Genomic DNA, 23,519 nt, shown 5'->3' with positions numbered 1-23,519 from the left:
CAGTATTTTCCGCATATCTTTATAATAGAGATGAGGTATCTATGTCTTCAAAGCCAAAATTTTGAAAAACAAAGAACTCATCCTGAGGCAAACACATGCCTAAGGCACTCATAACAAAACAAGGGAACTTTGTCGCAGTTTAAAAACCTGTTTTCAGATTCTTTTACTAGAGGAAAGTGCTGAGCGGCCTCACCATAGATGACACTTATCTCTGCCTTCAATCATTTCTAACACTTGCTTACAACTTAGTGCTGCTGAACTTGTGTTTTCTCAGCAGCTGCTGAGGAATGTGTTATTTGCTTACTGCTAAAGTAGCACTGTTGAGCAACCATGCAGCTAGTACACCACGAATATTCTGTAAATGTCACACGAAGTGGAAAATTTAAAAAAAAACTCTATAGGAAGTATCTGTCAATGACCTGCATTTAGGTCAAAATAAAGGTCTGCTGTATAAGAAATGGTTTTAAAGTTTGAACAACAAACAACAAATAGAAAGAGGCCTGTTTGCCTGAACTTCTTTAGTGACAAAATACTGTGAACAGGAAAGGCTTTTGCAATACAACGCCTCCTTGTCAATAGCTTTCGGATTCTCAGAACTAAAAATTTCCTTGGGTTGTTTCACAGGTATTCCTAGTCATAAGTAAACACAAGAGATTGTTAAGAATTAATCTGATAACTAGAACAGATTTGGATGAATTGGAAATGTGTGAATATCACACAAATACCACTATTGATTTAAAAATTCCTACAAATATTAAAAAACTAGAGTATAATCACTTAATATAAAGATTTATCAGATGATTCTTTGCATATTTTGAACATGTCAAAACCCAAGATTCCTTAGGACGGGGGTGTCAAACTCATTTTCACCAGGGAACACGTCAGCCTCACGGTTGCCTTCAAAGGGCCGAATGTAATTTTAGGACTGTATAAATATAACTACTAAATATAACTGTAGGACTGTATAAATATAACTACTCCTACACGTAAAATTACATTCGGCCCTTTGAAGGCAACCACAAGGCTGATGTGGCCCCTGGTGAAAATGAGTTTGACAGCCCTGCCTTAGGAATTTCCCACCTCTCAGTGTCAGAATGGCACCTTTGAAATCCAGAAATCAGTTGCTTTGATGCAATGTTTGGAGTAGTATCCCCATTCAAAGTTACAGAAATAGATTTTGCTTCTCCCCAGATCTCCTGCATAGTTTAAGGCTTCTATGTGTGCACAGTATTGTCATCATTATACAGCTCTGTCCTTCTCCAGGGGTGTTTGTTTGGCCTAAACTGGAGAAATCTTCTTTTCCTGGCTCCAGATTAGAAAAGAGTTTTGGATGAGCACTTCTGATGGTGACTTAGATATGCAGGTATATGTGAGATAATGCAAAGGTAATATCTAACAATCACTCTGTTTCTACATGCAGGGTAGTCTGGATCTATGAAACAAGGTTTTGAAACAAGAATGACAACAGTTGCATACCTCTCAGTGTGTTTTATTGCCAGTTTAGCTCATTCTGATCACACGTCTTATCAGACCACAAAAAAATACTGCTGATAGACAACTCTCAAATGCAGTCAATGTGAAGTCATATAGTTGTCTGGTATGAACACAGCTGTCAGGCACTATTAAAATAAGTTACCAGATTATTGAAAGTTTTCAAAATTATAGAGTAAATGCTAATGGCAAGTATTACAAAAGGTAATCTAATTAATCTTATTAATAGTGAGTGTAATCTAATTTAGTTGTTTTTTTCAACTTTTAAATATTGGGACATACAAATTCCTTATCTGAAGACTCCTAAGAAGCCAACTGTTCACTGGTTTATCAACCTTGTATTACACGCAACAACAGCAGCAGAGCCTTTTGCATCTTTTTGTCACAATATTGAAAAAAGTTGGGGAATGATTCACCTGAGATCCAGATCTCTAAAAATGAATATATACGACATTTATACAGTCCAGGTTCTCGAATCCCACATCTTGTCAGCAGCTATTCAGACATCACTGCGATTATGGTCCCTGCCTTTATTGATATCTTAGCAGTAAAAGTATTGATAGATTAGTTGAGGAACTGTAAGTTTAGAAAACAAAAGCTGAATGTAACTTGGGCCAGAGGTCACATTTTTAATGTGTGAGTGTAGCTATCACAAAATGACAGGAATTGTTCAGACAGTAAGAACTAAAAACACTTTCATAAACATAAACATAAACTAAAACCACTTTCATAAACAGTCACAATGTTCTTTTTTCTTGTAAAAGTGGTCTTATTGCTAGTTTTATAATTTTTAAGTTTTAATTAAGGAGGTCTATCAAACAAAAAATTGAAAGCCTTGTCAACTGCATGGTGTAAAATCATCTCCCTTCAAACTCAGATATACAACAGACACTGTTTCACGAGTTACATCAGAGTGTCAGCACTGACTCGACATTAATAATTACTTGTCATCTGGAGCTTGCTACGTTATGATCACTAATACTGCACATGATGGTCCGTTTGCTGGAAGGGGGGATCCAGGTTATCCAATGTGCGAGAGGAGACTTGGTGACACTTTCCTATCGTTTTCTGCTAGAAGTTCTTCCATGCTCTGCTCTTCGGTAGTAGGGGACATTCTCCAGTTGCTACTGTCCAAACAGAATGCTGATGGCCATCAAGACACAGCACACAGCCACGAAGGGGCTCTTCCGTTCACCTGAGAGGACAGAAAAAAAACAAAGCAAATCAAAAATTCAGGCAGGACAAAGTAGATCTAGGCTGCTCCTAGTCTAACATTATACTTATCCCACTGCATGTGCAAATTAGTATTCATTTCTAGCTGGAGAAATGCAACGACAACAAATTGTACTGAGAAAGAACGTGCATGGGAGTGGGAAAACGAAGATGTAGGACAGGATACATTGCTACATAAAGACAAAAATGGAAGTGATTGCTTTAAACAAATGTCAATGCAAGGACTTGTATCTTACTATAAACCATCATTTCTGAGATGCGGTTTCACGAGGAAATATATATATAATATATATTTTGCTGCTATCTCTTAGACACAGAGAGCCAGGAGGTAGGCACTGGAAAAAGCCAATCAAACTACCAAATCTTCTACTGGCTCTGTCCCCAACTGTGGCTAAGGGCTATCGCTGCTCAAAAGCAGTTTTGCGCCAGCTGAGGCACATCTTCTATGCGTGTTATCATGTAGGAGCCAGCTAACTGGCTGGGGAACTCACAGCAGCACAGACATGACCAGATGCCTCTTTTTTCTTTGCTAGAAAGACATAATATTGCCAGCATGTGGGGAGGGTCTGGTCCACAGATTTTCAGGTTAGAGATAAAAATGGTCAACAGATTACAGAAGTTGCACAGAAGCCTCTATTTCTGACACTTTCAAAATAGCATTAGACTTTTTCAGGACAGACCATGGATAAAAGTGAAGTTTAGTCCATTAACAAACTTATATTTGCTGGCAAAGGTAATCGAGAAAGATCTACTCCCACCCATTTGGTCCAGATCAAAATGTTACAGAGGTCTCTTGCTCACCAAATAAGCTATGAAAAAAAGAATGAATCTTAGGGAACTATAACACAATCAGAAGAATATTAGTAATGTTAATCAGACTGCTACCTATTTACACAGGCACTTCGCCAGGCATTTTCTTTCTTCTACTTAAGCATTACACTTTGTGAATCCGCTGGCTTCTCTCTGGAGAGCAGAGTCCTCTATGCTGGACGGTACTTCCAGCCCACAAAACTGTCAGGAAGTGTTAACACTGCAATGACTCTTTAAGTCTTTTTTCACTTTAAGTGAAAAGATTCCGTTTTTAAGCATTCAGAAGCAGAAAGACAGAGCTGGAGCTGTTTGCTTTAAACAAAGTTCCATTTCCTTTTGCTGTGCGAGGTCTTTTGTCTTACTATCAACCATCTTTTCTGAGATGCAGTTTTCAGAGAAACAGTAAAGAGAAACAACTGCCAAGGCTCTCAAGTCTAGCATCAAGGTGTAATCCTCAGAAAACAACCCTCAGGACCTTCAAATATGGCAGGAACAAACTTTCCACAGCAAAAGAAAAATTAAATACTTGTAGTGACATCCATAAGCAGCAGTGCCTGTCACAGTGACATTACAAGACGTAATGAACTGGCATATACTTCAAATAACTGAATAAATTAATGTCTGCAGTTTCACATCTGTTTAAAAAAAACTTTTGAGGAAGTCCACCTCCTACAGCTTAGAGCATTACAATTTTCATATGGATTATACTTTCCTGCTTTTAATTTTCTTAAATGAGAAGTCACCATGTGCAGAATTAAAGAACGTTTTGCACAACTTTGTAAATATGTAACCACTTGGTGGTTATTAAAATCTTATGCACATGTGAAAAGGTTGTTTAAACATACTGGGCAAGTTAAATGTAAAGGAAGCCAGTAGGCATTTTAATTTTTAAAAGCTTACACTTTCTATGTGCTTTTGTGATTAACACAAATAAAATGATAGGAATAATCTTCAAAGCCCATTTCCCAGATACTGAGGATCCGGTACTGTAATGTAAAGAAACATATGGAAGGAATGTTACGATGCTACCTCGGCATTTGTCAGCCTAGAAGAAAGTCAAATTGGACCATTCCAGATATAAGTTGAAAAGAAATTAGTGTTTTACATAAAAAAAGAGAGAGAAAGAAGTAGTTCAGTATGGGACACAAAAGTGCATACATTACTTCGGATGCAGCAGATGCAAACGTTACTGTCACTACATGACGGGGACTATATTCCAAATGAACTGCAGTTCTTAACATTATCAAGTTGGCAGGGACATCATAACCCCTCTTGTGTACTCTTAAATATTTTTAAGCTGTTTGATGTGCATAGCAAATAGAAAAAAAACATGCTTGCACTTAATTAACTAGAAAGATGGTAAGGTAAGGTGTTCTTTTCAACTTGGAAAAAAACTTAATGCAGCTGAATTTTCACATTTGTTTTTGCTGCCATAGCTCAAAATCCATTTCTGACAGGTGCCACCTTGCCAGTATCTTTCAATTACAATACTAAAATTAGTTCTGCTATGTCTATTATCTACATAGGACAATATCAGCAATCATTTTAACAACAGGTCTTCACAAAAAACCCCATTTTCGCATCAATGCTTTTTGACATACTGAAATACGTAAGTCACGTCCTTTTCAAAGGCTGAAAATACAAAAAAGGGAACCATACATTTTTCCTTTAGGTTCAATGACAAGTAGGAAGATCTAGAATTACAAGTTCAATGTTTCTCCTCTGCATTAACAATGCAACTTGAGGAACATTGTTTTGATAATGGATTTGCAAGATTTAAAAAAAATTCTTGGATATATCTCGGTGAGACCCCTCTGCAGTGCTGGTCCAGCTCTGGGTCCTCAGCACAGGACACACATGGACCTGTTGGAGAGGGGCCAGAGGAGACACAGAAACGATCAGAGGCTGGAACAGCTCTGCTGGGAGGACAGGCTGAGAGAGTTGGGGTGTTCAGCTGGAGAAGGCTCCGGGGAGACTTTTCTGTACCTAAATGGGGCTGATACAAAGACGGGGACAGACTTTTTAGCAGGGCCTGTTGTGATAGGACAAGCAGTGATGGTTTTAAACTAAAGAAGGGAGATTCGGGCCGGATATGAGGAAGAAATTTTTTACAGTTTGAATGGAGAAACCCTGGCCCAGGTTGCCCAGAGAGGTGGTGGATGAACCATCCCTGGAGACATCCCAGGCCAGGCTGGACGGGGCTCTGAGCAACCTGAGCTGGTGAAGATGTCCCTGCTCATGGCAGGGGTGACACTGGGTGAGCTTTGAAGGTCCCATCCAACCCAAACTGTTCTATGATTCTATGATCCTAATGCTATATAACTTCTGTTGTCCATTCCCATTTCCTTCTCAAAACAATTTCAGAATAAGGATTAAAATCAATGTTATTGGAGAATGTCTTCAATCAGACTGAGTTGATCAGTTTACACATGGATGCCATTTGACACCAACAGCTTTGCACATTGCAAAAGTGCACAGAAGCTAACTGAAGAAAGGAGAGAAAAAAGACATTTGTGATTAAACAGAACCATACTGCATTATGAATTCCACGTTGTTACTATAAGGTAAACATCTGGCTTTTGTCAGTAGTCCATTAGAATTTCAAATAGAGAGCAGTTTATAAGGAATCATTGATTTCTTTGTATGTTAATAATAAGAAGTATGGCCTTGGTTATTTCACATAGTAAAAAGTGTGAAAGCCTTTTGCTAATATAACATCACATATATGAATTGACATTAGAAAATGGAGGCTTCCATGAGGCTATGTGAAACAGTCTTACTCCATCCTCTCTCCCTTCACTATTTTTTTGTGCATTTTTTAACATGATGTACAAACATGGGTGTCATTGCTACATGGAAACACTGTTCTAATAACGCACACTCTAGAAGAAGCACTGGTCTTAAAGACTTCAAAGAAAAAAATATTACCAATCCTGGCGCATTTCCAGAAAATTCCCAATAGTCTGTAAAGATAAAATAAATTCATTAGATTTAATAAAATAATTTAAGTCAACTGATTTTCTTTCCTCTATGCTAAACAATCCAAAGTATCAGTAGTTTGTCAACCTGACACCGTTCTTGATTTTAGAAAACACCAGGTTCCTGCACAAAGGGTTAAGGCTGTGAACTAAACAAGTGGCAAAGTTCTTTTTAGGTGTAGCAAAGTATTTTGCATGTCAGAAAAACAAAGACGCACTTACTCAGCTGTGTTCCAAATCTAAAGATATCATCAGAATTTTACATTCTACATTTAAGTACCACAGACAGAAAATTGTGTAAAGAAAAAATTCAGAACTAGAAAAATACTGGAGTAGGAAATACCAACAGACCTCGAGGTCATTGTATATGCAAAACTTTTTATGTTAAGATTTTGAAGCAAGTTTTCCTGCAGGTATGAGTCAAGATAAACCTGACTGCTTTAAATGTAACGCTTTGTAGTCTCTCCTTTGTATTTCTCTTTAAAATAGTAAATAAAAATGTCTTTTCTAGCAGACAAAACTCATAGATGTAATCTGATGTAATTCTTCAGGCTTGTTTTTACCCTTTTGCTGATGTTTACCTTGCTCATGTCTCTGTAATGCTGCTTGCCCAGGATGTTAATTCTCACAAGTGAAATAACAAAGGAGAAAAGCAGGATTCAACTATTCAGAGCACATTCAAAAGGACGTGCAAGCATGTATGATGCAAATTTATAATTCCTCTGTGTAACTAAAACAATCTCACACTGTCTGATGGGAAGAATATTGAAGCATCCTGAAGCAGAAGCCAGTTTTCAACCTTTCAAATGTTGGTCAAAAGTGCGTTGAAAGCTTTTCTACAGCAAGGTTTCCTTCATAGTACACAGCAGCAATGCAGTAGAACCATCTGGATTTAACTATATTGTCTATACAGATTTATGGACTAAAAAAAAAAAATTAATTCTTTTTCCTCCTTTTCCTGATATGTTTATCAGCAGTAACTTCAGCCTGCGTTATTTGTGGGTTGCATCTACTACCTGCTGTGATGGCAGTTCTCCAAGTGCTTTCCCGCAGCGCGCTGAACCCGTACCCACAATGGTTTGATTATCTGCCTTCCCCCTTTCTGGAGCTCTGGCAATTGCCTATTTTTTTCCTGCTTAAACACAGACAGGTAGTTTTGGGCCACTTGCTCTTGCATATTTCAGCAGTCAACATATCCTGCACTTTAAAAAAAAAAAAGGATTTATATGCTATTTCATATTTTATGACCTCTTTTATAGTCTTAGTTTACTTCAGTGTGTCTCCCTCTTTACATTTAACAGCGTCCCCTTTACTTGTGAAACAAAGGTCTGGTGTTGGGCAGGTGAAAATCAAGTGTTCTGAGAGGCAGCAAGTGACTGAGGTTTTCAAAGTCCAAATGAAATGCTTTGACATGTGTACCTCTAGCTGACCAATTTATTGTGAACAGCATTCCAGTATTTTCATTTTTAGAAAACAAGCTTTTTCATTTGTGCTTTAGATCATTGTACCTCAAGCCAAGAGTATTTCTGTATAGTCAAAGCTCATTTTTTCTGCTTTTATATAGCTCCACAAGCAGAAGTAATAATCCCTGCAAGTAGACCATCATACTTTTCCAGGCTAAGAGGTCACGCAGTGAAGTAACCTGAAGACATCTATGCACTTTTTGAAGATGCATGCAGCTAAAAAGGCATTCATGTGTAAATCTTACAGAAATACAGCTCCAGAGAACTGTGTGGATGTGTTTAAGAGTCTCAGAACTGTTGTTACTCTCTCTAAAATTAAGATTTGCAGATTGCATGCTGCAAAACCAACACAAAAACTTCTAGAGTTCAGCATCTCATTTTGCTATTTCTCAAAAACTTGCCCAGGAACTCAAAGAAATAAAACATTACTGTCCTTTTCATACGCATATTTGAAGAATCTCACCTGGGAAAAATAATATTAAGTCCTTCAGGTAGACTATAAAACTGTTTACTTTGATTCACAATCTCAGCAAAGGCATTTCTGTGCCTTCTCAGGGTTTATTTAACTCTATGTTACAACGTAAAGTTATGACTGAAGCATCGTACATTTTTCCTAGCCCTAGAAAACCTCCTTCTTGGTGAAAATACGAGTTTTCCTTTCTGATGTGGGGGGTACAAAACAGAATACGAGTTTCATCATCTGCCTGTGCTGCAGTGAAGAATTTATAAGCTTAAGGTCACCACTGCCAGGACTGACAAGACTTCCAACAGATGACAACAGCACCTTTTTAAGAGGCTTGTGCTGCTATTGGAATAGCTCAGTACATCTGCTTGTACACACAGTTAGCTGCTGAGCAAAGGCAAATTGAAATCTGGCCTTCTAATCAGCTATAATCACAGCCTTTGGATGAACCTGGGAGCTCATGTTGAAAGAAAAGCCTGTGCAGGCCTTCTGCTCTCCTGAATTTTTCCATTACTGTTCACCTCAGGCCCACAATATTTACCTCTTCAAGTCAAAACCTGTTTGACTATTACAGAAATGATGCTGCTTTAAATGAATCTGTTCCAAAATAATTCCTCCTGAAGCAACTACTGAAAGCCATTGCACTTGTCCTCCCCTTCATGTCCATCTTCATTCTTGTTTCGATGCACGTGAAATGTGTCAGTTTGGCTTGCACACCTGCTGTTTTCTGGCAGCCACCAGTCAAATCAGCATGAGCTGCTGCATATTCCTGGCTTTCAGTATTAACGTTAAAAGCGCTGATCATAAAAGTGGTGTTGGTTATCTGGAGAAAAAAAATCCAAAGAAATGAAGCCCACTAAGACAAGAAAGGGTTAGTAGGGCTGTAGACTTTGGCTGCTAGACTGGGAACGCTGCAAAATGCAGCTGCCACGTGTTTATCAGGACAGCCCCAGTGTCACTGCAGGAGGGAGCGTGAGAGACACCGCACTGCAATGCTGTGGCAAGGCAAGGGAAATCTCCGCTGCCCGTAAGCTAACGTGTATTTCTGGTTAGCAGGGAGGAAAGAATTATGTCATGGCGCGCATTCTGCTCTAGTTAGCATGAAACAGTAAATCTCCACTTTCCTTCCCAAACTTAAATGCTATTGCTCAGGACAAAGCACACGGAAACTCTCAAGCTGCGTCAGGGAAAATGAAGGTTTAAGATTCTGTTTGGCTTGGTAGGAAAAGACAAGTTTAGGCAGAAGTCAATGGGATGAAACACAGTGTTATGAAGATGGGTGACATCACTTTGCAACACTGTCTCTCAACCAACAGAAACATGTTTCTTTACATACTATCAACAGATTTAAATCTTCAAAGCTACCACTCGGTCAGAAATACAGTGAATAACCATCAACATCTCTCCTGTCACTTTAATATTTTATTGCAACTTTTTATGCTGTTAATTTGGAGCAGGAATAATGAGGTAAGATCATCTTTGTGGTAACATGAAATATCACTAGAATTTATTTTATCCAGCATGTCTAGACATTTCCATCTAAGCATGGAATATGTTAGTGAAGAGGGACAGGGGCTTAAGAGCATATGAGCTCCATATAAACATCTACCATTCAGGAAACAAATTTCATTGCTTCCAGGCCAACGTTTTATTCTCCAGTACAAAGTAGACTACATACATATACATATATATATATATATATATATATAACAAAAATAAAATAGTATGTCCAACATCTATATAAATACAAACCTACAGATCAAACACTCAACTTCTCCACTGTGTCAGCGCTCTTTGAAAACATTTTATGAAGGGAGTTCTATTGTACTCCAGACAGATTTGCCTCAAGAATAAACAGAGTAGCTCCAGATTAAAGGAAATACTCCCTGCCAAGAACAGCACTAAAATTTTAATCAGTAAAGTAAATATTCTTACTTCTTACTGTGTATACCTCATTGACTATTGTGTTATCTTCTACTAGCAGACACTCGAACTCCCCCCACCCTCTCTCAGTCCTTCATGAAGTCATCCTTTCTTTCCATCTTTACTGTTATCAAAAGAAATCTCTCATGTCAGTGACAACCTCACAGACTCATATGAAAGGACAGAAGCATTTTCATGTTACAATTCCAAATAAAAAAGAAAAAGCTAGTGTACTCTGGATATCTTACATTTCTACAAGAAAAGTTGTATGATAAACTTGATGCTTTTTCTTAAAATTAAATGCAGAAGTTGCAGAAGATACTTCGGGAAAAAAAAAAAAAAACAAACACTTTCTTTAACACCAAATGATCTAATGGAAAAAGTGGACAAGTCGAACACCCAGTGCTCAAAAGCCTGTCTGTTTTTTCCAGCTAGAACACTACCAGCTAGAATTACCTCCTACTTCTATAAATATTATCTCTTTTGTGTTCAGTATTACTGAAACACCATGGATGGCTTCAGTGGATTCTAGGTCAAAATCACCCAATTGGTACTTTAAAACCACAGCATTTAAATCACAGTCCAACAGCCAGTCACATTCTTTGTAGCACAAAGAAAACTGGTAAGACAAAAGGTGAAAAGGTATTAACAGTACAAGTGAGACGCAGATTTGGCTCCATGGCTGTCCCCATCTCCCATCACCCCAAAAACTGTGCTGCCAAGCAGGGTAGAGAGGAACTGTTCAGCACCAGTATTAGCTCTGCAACATTAAACCCCCTCCAGGAGAAAGGGAAACACAAAGGAAAAAAACACTGATCTCCTAGGAATATCTGTTTTAGGAATAAAAATGAGAGATGCAGTTATAGTGACCAAAAGTCTTGTTAGGTTTTGTACAAGGCTTTGTAGAAGGTTTCAAAAACTTTTCTACAAATTCCATAAAGGAGTGAAAAAAAAGGACAGTGTTGCTTATTGATAAAATAGTTTCATTTTTTTTTTAGTTAGACTGCTGGTGAACCTGTGTTTCAAACTCATACTTCCAAAATGACTATTTTGAAAACAAACAAAAAGACAGCTTCTGCTGTTAATGTTCTTTTATCCAGCCTTAAGAATAAAAAATAAACTATTACAGCAACAGCTGAATATAGAAAAATGTTTTCTGTCACTCATGTCTGTATCTTTCATAACCACCTAAAGAGAAAGCTGCAAGTCCAGAAAATAACTAAGAAAGCTCTATTAGCTGGCTTTGCTAGTTAATAAATTCTTTTTATAAAATTGCAAGAAAGAGCTTTCAAGTACATTATTGCCTTCTACTGTAAGGTGTAAAATGAAGATGTTATCTTTAAAGAAAGAACTTTTTCAAAATAGGATTTGTATTACAATACATCATTAGAAGATAGTAAAAGTAAAACTTTGTACTTGAAACCGAACAGCTTGTGTATTTTTAAAATGAAAAGACTACATACCCAGTTTTATTTTTGTCCAGTAAGCTGGGAGCCAAAGATCTGATATAGGCACAGGTGCATATGAGCAGCAAGATGACGGTCAGCAGACTCTGAAAGTTGAAGATGGCAGACTAAAGGAGGAAATCAGAAAAGAAAAATTACCTCTTTGCAGTACAAAACTTCCCTTGTTGCACAAGCTGGAGAAAATAAGTGGTCCCTGAGACAATACCCGTTAAAAACACAAACGAAACCTACAAAGCCAGTGCGTGAGAAAGTCTTAACAGCTCATTGCACATGATTGTGGAAGAATAAGAGTTTTCACACAGAATCACAGAATGTTAGGGATTGGAAGGGACATCGATTTCCTTCTCAATCCATCACAAGAAGGGCAAAGAAACAGCAGGCAAAATGTTAACCTTACAGTTTTGCTCCCAGGTACCTGTTTCAAAGCCAGTTGTGGAAACCCGTTAGCAGCAGGCTAAGAGTTACAGAAAACAGATGTTCCCTCTCAGCCAAAAATAAGTGTAACTGTGGTTTGCATCAATAGAATATGCTGGTGGTGGTGAAAGTGGAGGTGAAGAGTATCTGACAATTAAACCAGTCACAGCCAAGATAGAGAATAACAATAAATATGTAGGAGGACTGTTAATACATTGCTTTATGAAGACAACACACAATATTCAACAGATTTGTAAAAATATATACAATTATACCCACCTGAATTATGAAAATATAAATTATTATTTTTTATTTTCAAATCATCTTTTGATTTTAAATTTAAAAATATCTTTACTATAAACACATTTTTAGACATGCTAATTATATGGCAAATGCTAGACAAATGAAAGAATTGCCTTAGGATAGAGAAGTAAATATCCATATTTTGCTGGTCAAACTAATCTGCCTACTGGCAATAAGAAGAAACAATTCTCCAGAAACTGCTACATTATCTATTTTCTAAATTTAAGATATCAGAAAAATGCAGTAAGTGCATATCACAAGCACTTCTTTTTAACTAAAGCCTGAGTCTTGTGTGGCCAACATGTTCTTTAATAATTAACTTATAAGCAACTATAATTGCTTACGTGAAGCAATCTCTTGCAGGAACATAAACATTGTGTGAGTAGAGAGGGTAATTCTGTAAGCACTGCTGTAACTCCACAACCAAGTACAAAATCTGGAAGAAAGATGGCTGATGCCAATTTCCAGCAACTGCCACATCACCACTCCAATAAATAATACACTAGGTGGAACTTTTAGTAGAAATATGTGCCTACTAGTCCCTGTGATCTGTAGCTTCTAAACCTTAGTCCCAAATCAGAAACTTACATTCTTCTTACGAGGTGAAAATAATCCAGCTGCATGAAGCTGTGGGATTTGTTTGTTTTTTAAACCAAAAAATCTAGTATGTCTCGCCTAATATTTTGGTCAGCTTAACAGCAGCAGGTATGACACTAAGCAATTGTTTTCTTCAAACAGCCTTCTCAGCTACACTAATTTGCAAATCCTATTTAGTCTGAACTAACTAACTAACTAGTTAACTAACTAAAGAAAAAAAACCCAACCAAAAAAATCCCAGCAAAGCAAATACAATAAATTCACTCCTATCTCTGGAGTTCTGATGAATTTGTGTCTAAATATCTCACATTTTTTTACACTGCTCAACTCAGAAAGCCAACTATAGTGTATAACCAAGTGTAAATACTGAGCACTTCTGAAAGGCTATTATATTGCGGTTTCCTTCTTCAAGCAGAATTTGCTGGGATCTAAAAGCACATCGGAGCTACCACTTCCAAACCTGAGGCACATCTCTGTTGACCTATGTGCACTTTCTTCTGGTGTCACAAAATTCTGTTTTGAAGGTCTGATAATCAAATTTCACTATATAAAGAGAATTATAAAAGCAAACCACAATATTTCAGTTCAGTATTGCAATAACAGTAAATTAAGAGAGAAAAATTAGAAGCTCTAGTAGAAGCAAAGCTATTGGAACATCCATGACCCTTCTAACACTAAGGTCTAAAACCTCGTAATGAAACCCAAACAAACAAAACCCAACCAAACAAAAAAATGAGCAAACCTTAGCTTACCTAGAAGCCTACAAGAATCATATGAAGCAATACCAGAATATGCATAGAATTGCCAGCCTGAATAGAATCATAGAATAATTTTGGTTGGAAGACACCCTCAAGATCATTGAGTCCAACAATTAACCCAACACTGGCACTAAACCATGTCCTAAAGAAACTCATCTATGCGTCTTTTAAACCCCTCCAGGGATGGTGACTCCACCACTGCCCTGGGCAGCCTGTTCCAATGCCTGACAACCCTTCCCATGAAGACATTTTTCCTTATATACAACCTGAACTGTCCCTGGCACAACTTGAGGCCATTTCCTCTCTTCATATTGCTTGTTACTTGTGAGAAGAGACCAACACCATTCCCATGCATTATACAGGGCTAGATACACAAATCAATCTAAATGACTAAGTTAATGGGGTGCAGCAGGCCAACAATGGGTGGGTAGCTACTGGTTAAGAAGCAACAGCATAGAGAAGCTGAAGGAGCAATTAAAAAACTCTGCCATCACAGCCTGCATGAGAGATTTCAGAATCCTCAAGGGCAGGACCCCAAAGGTGTGTGCGCTGCTCTCGCTTTTACTCCTGCTTGAAGCAGAAGCCCTCTTGCATCAGCCGTCCTTCTGCAGCAACAAAATTCCCAAGCCAGATCCCTCATTTCTCAAGCGCTTCCTATGACAACAGCCAGGGAGACAAAAAAAGGGAGAGGGTGAAAACATGATTCTTAGGATGCAGAGTGAAGATTAGCAGCAGAGAAAGATAAAGAGTATCAACTATACGAAGTAGATGACATGCAGGAAGGTCTCTGTGAAGAGTGAGAACAGGGTGAGGGGACATTACACGAGCAGAGTGGTGATCCAACACCCAAAGTCAGCTCTTGGGTACTCAAGGTGAGGCTTCCTGCCTTTCTCCTGAGCCACAGCATTTGCTAAATTATGTTTAGCTTAGTAGTTTAGCTTAGGTAGCCAAGACATCATTTCTGTTCTACCCTGGCATTAATAACGGACAGATTACTCACCTATCATTACTAGTGGACTCTTGACTTTGTACTAGGCACAAGCTTTTGTCAACTTCAGAAACCAGGAAACTCTCAGTTCCCCAGCAGAAACAACTCTCATGACCTAGGAGAGGCAGCATCTCCTGGCTCCTGCGGGTCTAGGAACGCGACGGGGCCGGATCCAGGAGCGGCTGCCACTCAGCAAAGCCAGATACTCCCTATCAACTGATTAATTTGATCAGTCCTTGGGGAGAGACAGCTGCTCTCGACATCTCACAGTGCAGTGCCTGCCAGCGCTTGGTTCCCATGAATTCCTGCAAGCTTCCTCCTGCAGCTGCTTCCCAAGGAGGCTGGCGGGACCGGGTACTCCAACATACGAAAAAACAGTAGAAGGGTACACTTGCTTCCCCTTAAGCAGGGACTGTAAATGTATACTCGTGAAATGTGTTTTTAGTCAATCAATAGGGACAGTATATAATTGTTCTTTGTTGAGCTCTTCATATGTCTCTCCAGACATGCAGTGTAGGGCATTGCTGTAATTACATATGTCATTCAACTGAGCTGTGCTCTGAATTACACATTTATCTATATAGCCACTTTTAAAGGACAGGCATATTTTGTTTACAGTTTTAAACTAGAAATGAAAATTTCCGAAGCGGATGGCTTCACATTTCACATCTGAAGTAAGTCTTATGGCCCAGCTGAATTTATAGAAAAGGGCAATTTACATCCAGCTGCTTGAACTGATGTAATTAAAAGCTGCTCTAAGAGTCATACATTACTTGGAATCCTTTTAAAAAATACTGCATTCACATACCAAGCTATTTGGAAAATGTCGTAATGTAGGTGGGTTGCAGTTCATTTGGTTAAACTGGGTTCCTCTGATCCAAACATAATAAATTGGTATTTTTCAAATGTGTTGTCTGGCTTAATGTAGATCCTGCAAGTCTCTTTCCCATTATAAAGAAACTTCAGCACTTGAAGAGAACTTGATGCTGTCCTTTAGAGAATGTGTGTCCACGTGTGGTTAAAGACAACTAACTTCCAAAGACTGAGATCGCAAATGCAGAAAAGCATCAGCATTGTCATTTTATTCTTGTTTTATTCAGTGCAAGCTGCGGCTTTAATTATACATGCTGAAATTCTCTACATCTGCATTTGGCACATTTTCTGACATGGTGGAAACACCCTAGTAGTTACATTCTGCTCTGAAGCACTATCACATCACCTGCAGCACTACAGAGGTATTGTATTCAGCAGAACTTGCAAGAGCAAGTTTTGTCGCAAGTCGTTAGAAATTACAAGACTCCGGATTTTCACTTTGAGAGCTACATGCCCAAAGGCTCTTTTAAATCCTTCCCAAAATTAGACTTTAAAAAAAAAAAAAGCCTCAACATTATTTCCCTCATCGCATCGTATCATAGCTACAGACATTTGAACGTATTCACATCTGAGTTCTCATGCCAACAGCATAGCTGTCAGCACAGAGGACAATGGGGCAAAATTGGGAGTTATATGGAAAGAAACGGTCTCCAGTTGCCCTAGAGGACACCATCAGTCTGCTACAATACAGGAGCAGGAGATGGTGCAACAGCTCCTTTTTCTGAGGTGAGGAGAGAGGGAAGAAGGGAGGACTCTGTAGATGGAGCAAGAATAAAACTATGGAGTAGTACGTGGTAATTTAAGTCTTTAATATACTTTAGTAAGTGTTGATTTAGAGTGAAACACTTCCTGTGTGGCTGAAGACGGGAATCCTGATGGCCCATAACATCTGCACAGCCCCTGTCAACCTGATTATAGACAATGTTGTCACTCCTGCAATTTAGTCAGCATTGCTACACTTGGGGGAGAAGAGACAAAAAAAAGCCGCAGTAGCTCAGAGTTCTGGTTATCAACAACTCTTGCACTTTATAAGAGTATTTAACTCAACATGCTGAAAGAAAAGACACTCTCAGATGGTTGCCTAAATTTTCAGTCATCACTGGGAAATGTGTGTTCAGCCTCCATAGACATAGCCCTAAGAGAGGCACTGATCCTAAACTTTCTTCTACATTGAAAATAAGCCATACTCAAGGCTTCATATGGTACCTAACTCTGTACTTCCTACTAATTCCATCTCTCCTACATTCCCTGATTCAGATACTGTTCTGTTCCATTTGTTTGAAGACAGCACCACAGAACCATGAACCTCTTAATGATACAACCCTTGCACAGCACTATAAAAAAACCACATAAATTTTGATGCAACTATACATGTCAGGGAAGGACCCGCTAGGTTGGTAGAAAGCCTAAAGCAAAAGCTCTCCCAGAACAAAGCTTAAGCTTCTCTAGACTTTCAGTATTTACAAACTGATTACTCTGATTGCACCGTGACCACGATTTCATATGTGCACACAATAAAAAGAGAAGCCATCATAGTGCCAGCAAGTTGTTAAACTTTGCCCCATGGTTACTATTATAACCATTTAGGCAGGCAAACACAGATAAATTATGAGAATATTCTGAAAAAATGAAAACAGCATTTGTGTAATATGCTGCAGAATATACTTTCTAGAACATTTTTATTTTCTTTTTTCCTCCTCAATATTATAAAATTGATGGATGATTATGCTCTCTGGAACCAAAGAAATGAATGCTTGTTTCACTGTCTTTCTCATATAAAAATGTGAGTAAGGGTTTACATGGCACTTGAACTGTGGTTAAGCAAGTGCCGATAAAAATGTAAACGTCTACATTAATATAGTAATGTAGGTTTCAAAACCCACCATGGAAAAAAGAAATCAACCTCTATGAAATTTGAATGAAGAGGTCCTTAAAAAGCTGAAAGAGAAAATGCTTGTTATATAAGGTTTCCATTAGGTACTGCAAATCTTGTTTTCCCAGTCTAAATCTAGCTTTTAGGAGTATAATATTGAAAAAAAAATTAGGAAATAAAATGTGTAAGACTACCCCCAACCTGAAGGTCAAAGCAATTGGTAAAAAATAATTAAAACATTCACATAATTAAATTATTTTCCAGCCTATTCCAAAATAATTCATTTTCTCCCTGCTGCCAAATGTAACCTCATAAAAAATGAATGGAAAATAAGCATTTGTAAAAGTGGCATGCTAATTAGAACAATAAGAAAAACATAATACTTTCAAACCAGTAAGGTTTGAAGTGATTATTGGCAAAACTGCACTTCAGAACTAAGCAAGGGGTGTTCACACAAAACTGGTATCTGCTTAATAAGTATCTGAATACCATTGAGATAGCAGCTACTGGTTGCTGCAACATAAACAGGGTTTTCTATGTTAAATTTACCGCACATTCACTCCAGAATTTAGTTTCCAATGAATTTAAGTACAATATCTAATGCTCATTCACAATTCTGCCTAAAATATTCAAAGTTCTATCTAAAATACGTGGTTTTGCGTTCATACAATTTAGGCTAAGGCTTGAATAGAGTAACAGGGAATCTTTCCTCTAGACAGGTGTTGACATATGTTGACTAATTAAAATGGCAAGTACAGCACATAGGAACTAACTTGTATGCTTTTCAGTCAACTGAAGACTAATGCATCTCTTTAAAACATAACACATCTCTTTAAACAATTAGACAATGAATTAACAGATGGAAACAGTTGTCCTCTCCTGCAAAAGCTCTCTTGACTTTAACACAGTTCTTCACTGCAATTCAAATCCACAGACCAACACTGAAATGACACCTCGAGGTGACAATGTCAAAGTTGCATGCTCCCTCGAACTCCTTCTCCTTTGCCCCAATACTTAGACAACAGTTTCAAAACTGAACTTTTGGTGTAAGTAGCCAGCAGATGTAGCATTTCACAGAAAAATCTTACAGTAAAAAACAAAGTGAAAGGTGCAATCTTAGGCTTTTTTTTTTTTTTTCAGGGCTATTGTAATGTATAGGTGTATATGTCTATATATTTATCCAACAAACACAGATTCATGTTAGATGTGGCAGTAAAAGCTTAAGCTATCTTTTCCTCCATGTCTTCTTTGCAGATCACATAGTTTGCAATTTTACAGAGATATTTCTCTGCTCTTTTCCCTCATTATATAACAGAAATTTCTATAATCCTCTTTTGAGGAAACTGAAACTAAGTATGTTCCCCAGAGTAACAGGGAACCTAATAGTAGTTTCTGGAACATTGCCACAGAGCTCTCTAAAAGGACATAACAAGTTGTAGTGCTTTTGCTTCCCCTGCCCTAATTCTAGAGCGCAGTTGAACAGAGGAAGAAATATTATCCATGTAAGGAAAAAAACATCTTCTCCCCTAACGAGTAAGTTCTGGCTTCTATTGCTGCTCATTGAAGCAGCATAGCTAGTTAGAAACTTGTACCATTCCTGTGTTTTTGATAACTGAGCAGCAGTTTCTGTCAAATTATCTAAATCTCCCTTCTGAAGTCGCACACCACACTGCTATGTTTGCTTGGTGTAATAAAAGTAAATAATGTATTTTTCTGTCCCTACCTCGCCACAACATGTCTCCTGTTTCTCCTTTCAATTCCGTGGCAAGCTTGTTACTCTGACAGGACGAAATGTGCAGGGAGAGGGCAGATCTTTCTTGCTTTCCCCTCAATGTTTCGCTCCTACTGTTAGGAGCACGCCAGAGCTCCCATGGGGGTCAACAAGTAAGAAGTGCAGAAATGGAGTCAGTTTTCGCACAATTGGTAGCAAAGGAGGTCCTAGCATCTGCTTGCAATACAGCTTCTGCACAAGAGGGGAAAACCCTCACACTTCCAGCAAAATCAGATTACCTGGGTAGCAGAGGCCTATGAAAAATTTGTTGCTGCAGCTGTAACTCCCTGAAACTCGAATGGCTGCTTCTTGAAAAGATTCAATGCCTGATGGCTTCATAATACCAATGTGCAAGACGATGTTATTATGTTATTCCAAAATAAATTCACAATACGAAGTCATGTATATTCCTATATGTTAATGACACCTTAAGACTTTAAGATGAGGTCGGAGATATTTTTAATCCTATCTACCTTTAGGCCATGATAAAAACAAAGCTATTAGCAAACCTGAATCAGGATTGACTCCTCCTTGTAATTTTGAATAAGCCAGACACAGACTTTGAACGTGAAGACTCCTGAAAGCTCTTTTGCAGAACAGTGTCTCAGATTCTGGTATGTTTATATCCGAGAGCTTGGTTTGAAACAATATTTACTAATGAACGCTTTTACAATTGGTTATATGAGCAATTCCCCCTCCTTCTATAAACACCAATCTAAGACAGCAACAAAGATTTGTGACAGAAATGTTTGCCCTCATGGAAAGTTCCCAAATTAATTTTTCGGCAGTAATGTGTGGCTCGAGGTCAGACCTACCCAGAGGGTGAAGGGAAAGAAGCCATCTTTGTGAAGCTTTTTGCAATTCCCTATTTTCCTCATCACCAAATTGCAATTACAGACACAAAGCATATCTATTAAGACCTTTTTTGTATGTATACTTGTGTTTGACCACAATTGCATGCTTTTGCTACAGAATAAAGTGAAGACTATCCTTATGTGGGTGAGAAACTCACCATCTCTAATTTTAATGTAAACTTACATTAGGCTGCTCCTCTCTTTCCCCCCACCACATGTATGTGGCAAATTTTTCAACCCTCACAGGAAAAGTTTTGCTGAGTTTTCAGATATAAATTTCAAAAGTTGACAGGATAAACTGACACAATGATTTGTGGAAGTCCGTAAACAATACATTTTCTGCTTCTTAATAAATTAAGCAGCTGTGTTCTGAATCCTTTTGGTTTCCAGTGAATTTTAATCTACTGAGAAGCTCCTAACCCCTTCCAAAGTTAAAGTTAAAATAGTTTTTCCTACCCGCTGGCACTGAACAGGAAAAAATTTAAAAGTTGTGCTTTCACATCAAGGAAAAGACAGGTAGAAGCCATCTTTTATATATATATATTTTGTTAGGCAGCAGCTGTCTGATCACCGAGGACAGGTACTGACTTGCTTAGTAAGGATGTGGTAAGGAAGCCTGGGAGACAATGGGATAGAGAGTTCCAAGGGATAAAGTCCTTTAGAAATTATACTTCAAAAATTACGCAGTTACAGAACTACTGGTTTGCCATGGGTGCAGCTCATTTTCTTCAGAGAAAGAGAACAAACTGGAGATATAGCTCTATTCCATTTGACAATACACAGACAGCAGCTGCTTCCTGTCTCAAAGTCAAGTGTGAGCTCAAAAGAAAGTGTCAATAACTACAGCTCGTAACTGCTAACCCCACAAAACAACTTATTTTTGAAAAGCCATGACAACATAGGTAGCTTTATGGACACTACAAAGTCCTGGATATGCCATGAGCGTTCTTGTTTTCCTTGAGGAAATTCAAACACGACAGGACTGAGTAATCTTATTTTCACCTCCTTTGACATAAAATCATAAGAAAGATTTCATTAAAGGATTTTATCTTAGTTCAGGTTCCTCAAGCATACAGAGTAACATCTAACAAGCAACATGGACCCATGGAGAAAAAGTTCTCACAGGATCTCACAGGCGTGACAAAATCTTTTTGCTAGACAGAAACATTAGTATTACATTTTAAGTGCTAAACTTAGCAACATAAATGTCTCACTGATCATCAAGGTCCTCTTGCCTTTTCTCTACCGCCTCAAATTCTTCAAAGCACTATGAAGAACAGCAAGGTGGTGATGTACTTCTATAGTATCTGCCTTTTTAAGGCACTGATGAGAAGTGAGGGTTCCACTTCTCTTGTTTTCTGTATGTGTGTTTTAGATCTTCTGAGATAATTTATGCCTCTTATCATGAAACCCCTTTGTTCACTACTTGAAGCCACAGATTAGAACAGGTTCATCAAAGAGATCTGCCAGGAAAAGCTCAGGTGAGCAACTTTCAGCAATTTCCTGCTTGTGACAAGATCTGGTGCCTAGGAACTTCTTTTGAACTGAACCATAAGAAAGTTCAAGAGATACTAATCTTTTAATAAATATGTGGGAAGTACACAAAGATTCAGTGGAAGCTGTACAGTGCACGTCACCAGAGATGGATCATCTGTCAACGTCAGGATAGATGAGGCTTTGAGCAACCTGATCTATTGGAAGATGTACCTGGACAAGGCAGGGGGTTGGAACGAGATAATCTTTAAAGGTCCTTTCCAACCCAAACCATTCTGTGATTCTATGAACTTTGAAAATGCTAATCTTAAAATAACTGTGTTGAAGTTACACACAACCCCTGAAGAGTACAGGGAAACCTTTTCTTCTTTTAGCTATTCCTTTTTCAATTTTAAAAACATGTATCTGCACTGCTCATATAAAGATCTTGCACTTCACTGAGAAGGATTATTTCACAGCACAGCTTTAAGTCTAACCCAAATACAAATCCTTCACAGAATCCCAGAATGTCAGGGATTGGAAGGGACCTGGAAAGCTCATCCAGTGCAGTCCCCCCATGGAGCAGGAACACCCAGATGAGGTTACACAGGAAGGTGTCCAGGCGGGTTGGAATGTCTGCAGAGAAGGAGACTCCACAACCTCCCTGGGCAGCCTGGGCCAGGCTCTGCCACCCTCACTGAGAAGAAGTTTCTTCTCATATCTAAGTGGAACCTCTTATGTTCCAGTTCGCACCCACTGCCCCTTGTCCTATCATTGGTTGTCACCGAGAAGAGCCTGGCTCCATCCTCCTGACACTCACCCTTTATATATCTGTAAACATTAATGAGGTCACCCCTCAGTCTCCTCCAAGCTCCAGAGCCCCAGCTCCCTCAGCCTTTCCTCACACGGGAGATGCTCCACTCCCTTCAGCATCTTGGTGGCTGCGCTGGACTCTCTCCAGCAGTTCCCTGTCCTGCTGGAACTGAGGGGCCACAACTGGACACAATATTCCAGGTGTGGTCTCACCAGGGCAGAGTAGAGGGGCAGGAGAACCTCTCTCATCCCACTGACCTTGATTTATATTCTTCGCACACGGAATGAAAAAAAGGCAGACACTACAGAAAACATAAATTGCAATACTGATAAGCTTCTGAGTCAGGTCTATATACACCACTCATATTTTTCATTAGAAAACAGACACAGGCCCCTGAGGCTACTCCTGGTAAATGAGAGCAGCAGTCTGTATCAGGATTCAGCGAGACGTCAAACAACACACCCATTACATCAGGTCAGAAAAAGATATAAACACAACGCACGGCAGTTCAGGGCCAGGGCCGGGAGAGGGACCAAGGGGCCGCAGACGTGCCCGGTCTGCAGTACGGCTGCCCAGCAAAGCTGTACGGCGGGGCCGGGACGGCTCCGATCCCGGGGGCGACGGCCTCAGCCTCTGAGGGGACCGGCCCGGATGTGATGTGAGGGAGTCCTGTGGCGGCCCCGGGGAGCGCGGCTCGGCAGCCCCGCGCCGGGCCGGGTGCGGCGGGCCGTGTGCCGCGGGAGGCGCCGGGGCCGGACCCGCGGAGCTGCCGCCCCCCGCCCGCCGTCCCACGCTTACCATGGCGACCCGCTCGCGGCCACATCACACTTCCGGCAGAAGGGGGAAGGGCGGAAGCGCGCCCACAGACACCTCCTTCAAGGGCGTGGGTGGGGCCACTGCTAGGATTGGACGCTGCCGAAGAAAGGGGCTCCGATTGGCAGGAGCGGCCGCAGGGAGGCGGGACGAAAGGGCGG

At 39.3% G+C, this 23,519-nt stretch overlaps 1 protein-coding gene across 1 annotated transcript; it reads right to left on the bottom strand.

Moving 5' to 3' along the window:
• Positions 1-1,473: 1,473 nt before the first annotated feature.
• Positions 1,474-23,464, bottom strand: TMEM167A (transmembrane protein 167A). Its single transcript, XM_082074520.1, has 4 exons — positions 23,344-23,464; positions 11,825-11,934; positions 6,463-6,497; positions 1,474-2,686 (listed from the first exon to the last, which is right to left on the bottom strand). Exons 1-4 carry the CDS (start codon positions 23,344-23,346, stop codon positions 2,616-2,618), a joined length of 219 nt encoding a protein of 72 aa, XP_081930646.1. The 5' UTR covers positions 23,347-23,464; the 3' UTR covers positions 1,474-2,615.
• Between the last annotated feature and the right edge of the window lie 55 nt (positions 23,465-23,519).

Source organism: Streptopelia decaocto (genome assembly GCF_964273445.1).
Source record: "Streptopelia decaocto genome assembly, chromosome: Z".
Lineage (NCBI taxonomy): Eukaryota > Metazoa > Chordata > Aves > Columbiformes > Columbidae > Streptopelia > Streptopelia decaocto.
This window is presented reverse-complemented; position numbering and strand designations above follow the sequence as displayed.